Here is a 6,346-nt window from a genome sequence, read left to right as displayed (position 1 = left end):
GCAAGTGTTATTTTAATTCATTGGAAGAAATCCAGCAGCTGCCACAGTCGTTAAGCATTAAACAGTTTTTACTGAAGTCATATGACAATGTAACAATATTTCTTCCTATTAGATTCGAGACAACGCACTTCAAAAGCTACATCAAAATTCAATTATATATGACAACGCGATTTCTTCCCAGAGTAACTGCGCGCACGAATATTCCCACCTGACTGGTGCTGATGCTTGTGGTGAACTTGACTCCGCCCAACGCAGCGCGCTATTGGCTGGTTGGCTAGTGAGCGTGCAAGTCTGAGTGCACTAGAACGAAGCTCTCAAGCAGTGAGGGCGCAAGCCTGCACGGTGTCTGAAGTTCAGCGCACAGGAATGATGTTTCCTGATCATTCAGAAAGAAGTCAGAGCATTAAAATGAGAGAGACCGTTAGAGCAAAAAGCAAGGAACTGTCACAACACCATAAAAACGGGCGAATGCACACCCTAAATGACTGAGTGAAACAGAGTAGAAATGGGAAGTACTGTGAAGGGACGTCGGCGCTTTTTGGAGATCATCTTGGTTCTCGCGCTTTGTCCATCCTGCGCCAGCGGTCGAGGTAAGAGCTGGACGCGAGAGAAAATATGTTGTTATATTTGCAGTATTATAAGCTCAATAAATCTCCTGTTGTCATTAGTTCAACTTTTACACTATATAGAGAATCTCAGGAGACCTGTTTGATCTCCCTCTTTGCTCACGCGACCGTGCACGCGGTAGCGTTAAGCGTCTATCTAGGAAAAAATGACACAAACTGCGTAGCTTTTAATACGTACCTAATGAGTATTTATTTAAAAAAAAAATGTTTTGGCTGTATATTCTGCGTTTTAACGGATTCCGGTAGATGTAAACACTGATGTGACTGAGAGTGAAATGGAAAGTTTGTAACATTCTGTTCTGAAAAAGAGCAGAAACTAAAGAAATGTTGATAGAGCTGGAGTCCATTAAGTATTTCGATAGAAGATCCATGTTCAACAGGCGACCATATATTTAAGTTGTTCTCTCTTTCTAGCTCACACATCTACTAAATATCATTACTGTGACGCTGTTAAATTAACTAAGTGCAGCTGTTAGCCAAAACCTTGTGCTGAAATCAGTTTGTGAGTGCATATATAGCCGACTCGACCTAAATATTAGGCTACTGAAGATAGTGTGTAGTGAAATGCATGTGTTCAAAAGTACCCATTGTCATGCTGTCTTTTTACATACTCTTGATTTATGTGGATTAAAGTGAAGTTGACGGACTGTCAGGCGATATGATGCAGTTATTATTTTCCCTTAGATCAGGGGGGTAGGGAAGTGAGGGGAAAAGAAATGTCAGGTGTATTACCAGTTTTTATCTGACCATTGTCTAATTGACCTAATCTCTTTTAATTCGGTATAAGAAATCAAATACACTGCTGAACAATAACCACTAATATCTATAATACCAACCCCCCCCCCCCCCCTATATTTCACGACAATTTTATGATTGGTTTTATGTACAACAAACACTTGAGTATTAAGTCCTCATGGATTTTATACAATGTAAAAAAATGGAAAGAATCCTCTTCTGCTCGCCAAGGCTGCATTTATTTAATAATAAAAACCCCAGTAACATTGTCAAATAGGCTAGTATTACAATCTAAAATAGCTGCTTTTTATGTGAATATAAATTTAATTTATTCCTGCGATCAAATCTGAATTTTATTTATTATCCAATTGTCACAAAAGATTGTAAACGACTTAAGGCTCTGTAAGCTCTACAGAAAGTCCTCTTTTAAGTCACGGCGTGTTATTTTTGTCTTGGTTGTTTTGAAGCTTGTCATATTTAGCTATTCTGAAATCAATGTGGATGAGCATCATATCTTCACAAGGAGTGCATCTCACATGAAAGGCCAGGAACTGAGACCTATTGCGTGCTACACTGCTCTCAGCAAGCCCATGGGGCCTATATGAAACTTTAAAAGGGTTCTCAATGCATCCACCGGAGCATGTGTGCCCCGTGGATCCCACATAACGGCACGCGATGGTTAGCTTGCTTTTCTTTTCTCTCGCAGAAGACGGCACAGATACATGAGAGTAAATTAAGGTCTATCGGTTGGAAAAAAAACCCCATAGGTAATCTTACAAAAAAAAAGGGAGTTTGTTGGCGGAGGGCATTAATTTATTCCTGCTGTTGAAAAGGTAGATTTGGCACAATTTTCTCTCATTCTCATCCAGGCATATATAACTCAGCAAGAACATGAAAATCTGTGTTGTTGATATGACAATGCATGACCTTTACCATATAAGTTTTAACTAGATCGTTCTACAGATGACTCTTATTTGAAGTTATTCACTTAAAAATATGCAAGCAATGTGATTATCCTTATGATCTTTTCATTCATAAATGTTTACATGCACTTTAAATTTCGATTTCAGTCAGACTACAACAATATATATATTTTTAAAATGTCATGTAAATGCTTTAGTCCCACTGGAGATATACCAGTGTTTTTTTTTTTGCAAAGTCAGACTAACAGACCTAGTTAATGCTAAGGTGTGCATTTTAATGTTCATGTTTTTGATTTAGCTTTGTGTACTGTATAATTGGGCAGGTGCATGAATGTAGCTTGACTATGCAAAAACCCACTGTAGCTTGATTAGAACTGCGCATTGTAAACGCCCCCCCTCCCTTGTTCTAAAGGATTTAGTTTGAATTTCAATTATTGCACACATATACAATGCAAGTTTAGCAGCGACAATCTAATTTTAGTAGCAAAATTGTCTATCCGCCAAACTCCGCAAGAGGACTGTTCGGTGAGAGAAAGCAGCCAATCTGGAAGCGACAGAGGTTCTCTGTATTTTCTTCATCGTTATAAAAATCCATCACCAACTCGGGTCTGCTAACAGTGTGCCAAGGCAGTACTGCTCACTGCTCAAATTTACATTTAAATGAAACCAAATGACTGAACACTCACAGATGAGAGTCAGTAAAAAACTACCACCTTCTTGTTTTGCAAAAGTACAATTCTCTACCTGAAACTGTTATTAGACCCTAATGGGATCTGTGTTGGTAAATAAGGAAATTACATGATCAATCCTTGTTTTTGTGAAAGAAAAACTATTCTCATATATGGCCTCCAGAAATGGTGAAAGGAAAAAGTACCTATAGTGTAACCTTGAGCATTATTAACTCATTGCCACATTGAGTGTGCAGAAAATAATGTGGGCTTGCTGTGAATGCTTTCTCTATGTACTTTTACAGCTAGGGGCTCTGTGCAAATATTTATTTTTTTTGGACGAAAGAGTGAATTTAACTTCATTATTCTAAAGTAGAAGCAACGTGGGCTGATTCACCATCAGGCATTTTTTTTCTGGCTTTCATCACCACCTCTCCCACCTTCAGAACGATCAGTGCAGTGCCTAGCCTCAGCGTTTAACCATGTGCAGTCAGTAAAAGCTTTAACATGCTATAAACACAGACTCATATTCAAGAAATGTAGAAGTAATGTTCCATTTCAGCATTTGTGTCATTCATATTTCCTTTTATTCCAAGGATATGCAAACTTATGCTTGAAGATGCAAGATATATCTGGGCTCAGCAGAAGCTTTCACACATTCTGCAACATTTGCAAGATTACTTCCGATAACATCTGTACATGTGCGATTATTATGTATTAGTCACTCATAAGTGTTAGATCTTTGTAATCAAGATCATTGGAGCATTATAATCCAAAAATGACTATTGCAGCAATCAGTGCATGAGTTATACAGTAGCTAACGTCTCGGGTTACGACTGTAACCCTTGTTCCCTGAGAAAGGGAAGGAGACACTGCGTCGTAACGCACTTTGGGGACGCTCCCTAAGTGTAGCGCATCTGAAGTATGAATTAAACTATATATGAAATACCTGCTGACAGCACTTTTTTATCTATGTGCTTACACAGAACTTCTCTCGTGATAATAATTGATTATTAAAGCAGCACTAGGTAGGTTTTGCTCTCGGGGTCCCCCTACAGTTGGGAAACAGTATTGTCCTCTACTACTGTCGTAAACTCTTCTCATCTTACATCAGTGGATACATCGCACGTGCATTTGTTGACATGACAACCATGATCGCCCTGAACACTGCAGGAGGAGTTCACATGCAGGTGTTCTGCTTGCGTCGCGTGTGAAATGTCTTCATCCCAGGTACAGTGGCATATGTTTAAGCATGTCATATGAATATAATTTCATGGGTTTTATTTTTTTCAAACGCCAAATGATCGCGATGCTCACATTTACAAGCCAGCGTCATTATAGTAGCCTAGTCTATTGGTTACCGTTTTACGGAATCTATATGATACTTCAATTCAATGTTTGAGTGGTAGGTAATAACCATATATCGTTAATATTATAATATCAAGCTACCATAGATGAATCTGCAAATTTGAAAAATCGATTTGCATTATAGCTTGAGGCAAGACAAATAAACAAATATCACAGACATGTTAGATATCCTAAAATATGATTTTGTACGTCTTATGTATTTACTTGCAAGAATGTAGCCCCTCCTCCTTCAGCTCACGCCAACGAGCAAACGCTGGCCCAATGTTGATCCTCGTCCTGCCTTTAATCCGATCACTTTCTCGTTTCCTCTTTTTGCTTTCCTCCGACAAAACCTTTGCTTTCTTATTTTTATGTGCTGCTTCGGCCATGACTATAACATTCGGCAAACAAAAATTCGGCTCGCACGTCTGAATTTAAAGAGGTGGTGGTGGAAGTGACGTATATGCCGTAAAGCAGTCGAATTTTGTAGTTCTTTTTGTTCTCGGGTTACTACCCGAAACCCGAAGTTTAAAAGTACTTTACAGGTCTACGATACAGACCCCGTCAGGCTATGGCAGATGTGTCATTCAACCTATTGTAAGTCGATGTATCATCACAAGAGTCTTGAAAATATATTATGAAGGTTGAAAAGTTACCTAGTGCTGCTTTAACAGGTTATAATAAAGGTTAATAAATGGTGCTCATGTGAACAGCGTCCGCCAATGGTGAGTCTGTGTTCTGATGTAGAACCTGAATGCGCTGCACTGTGTTTACTATGTCAACAGTGTAGGAGACTGACACAGACGAGAAGAAATTGTTCAATAAAGTCGTTATTTTTTTACAAAAAGTATTCTCGCCGCTTCATAACAATAAAGATTGAACCACTGTAGTCACATTGACTGTTTTAACGATGTCTTTACTACCTTTCTGGGCCTTGAAAGTGGCAATGACGTTGCTGCCTATGGATGGTTCAGAAACCTCTTATATTTCATCAAAAATATCTGAATTTGTATTTCGAATATGAACGAAGGTTGAATGAACGAAGGAATTTTCATTTTTGGGTGAACTAACTCTTTAAGGGAGGCGAGTTATTTTAACTTTGAAAACTGTTGTTGACTCATCTCACCTCAGATGCAATGCTTTAATGGCGGTCTTACACACAATTTTCCATTTCGATGAATCCGATATTACAAAACCAATACCTGATTATGGAAAAATATTTAAATATTGTAAAAAAAATTATCAGTAGATCTTTAAAGGGTGCCTTTTTCCCCAGAAGTCAATAATGTGGCTGCAAAATATGTTGAGGCAGGATTTAATGCACTGTAGCCAAAATTATTGCTTGAGTTGCTTGTCAGGAAAATGTTTTAAGCCATATTGTTTTTCATTTAGAGATGCACAATATGTTCTGACCTCAAGGTTAAATATGAATATTTACCAGCTTTTTTTTTTTGTTGCCTTGACTAGAGAATAACACAAATCTTCTTACAATAATCTACACAAAAGCTCTAATTGGCATTGCTCAAACCTGGACGCTTGCAGTTTTCAGTCCTCAGGGATCCTCAGATCCTCATGACCAACTCAATGCATATGAATGATTTTTTTCTACTTTCGTAGCTAAATAAAAAACAACTAAGCTCATAGCATATTTATTTTTATCTCTGTGGTGTGGTAGAGCAATGCGGTGCAATACACTGTGGTATAAACAATTACACAAGTTTTGCTGTAGTAAATTTGTAGATTCGTACAAATGAATGAGAATGAGTCCTTAAACCTGTAAACGTGTTAGTTTGTGTTTAGTTTCTGGGTTCGTCATTGGGAAGTCATGTTGTTTTTTTAAATGGGTTTTTGGTTAATTGCCTGAAATAAGGGCTGTGGGGAACACAAGCTCATGTGTCAATATATTTTTACATTTTATTTTATGACATAAAATACATCAGTAATACCAAAGATAGCAAGTCTTGAAAAGGCAGTTGCCAACAAGTGCCTATAGAGGACATTAAATGCTGAACATGAAAATTCATCAACTAGCTAGTCCGCTTTCACA

The 6,346-nt window shown here is 38.0% G+C and overlaps 1 protein-coding gene across 1 annotated transcript in view; it reads left to right on the top strand.

Annotated features, from left to right (window-relative positions):
- The first annotated feature begins 297 nt into the window (after positions 1 to 297).
- Positions 298 to 6,346, top strand: part of unc5db (unc-5 netrin receptor Db) — a 220,983-nt gene continuing 214,934 nt past the window's right edge. The window contains exon 1 of the mRNA XM_079814916.1: positions 298 to 590. Coding sequence (XP_079671042.1) covers positions 506 to 590 — 85 coding nt within the window. The 5' untranslated portion in view covers positions 298 to 505. The remainder of the gene's footprint in view (positions 591 to 6,346) is intronic.

The sequence above is a fragment of the Gobio gobio genome (assembly GCF_949357685.1).
Source record: "Gobio gobio genome assembly, chromosome: 4".
Classification (NCBI taxonomy): domain Eukaryota; kingdom Metazoa; phylum Chordata; class Actinopteri; order Cypriniformes; family Gobionidae; genus Gobio; species Gobio gobio.
The sequence above is the reverse complement of the archived record's forward strand: the minus strand, read 5'-3'. Positions and strand labels throughout refer to the sequence as shown.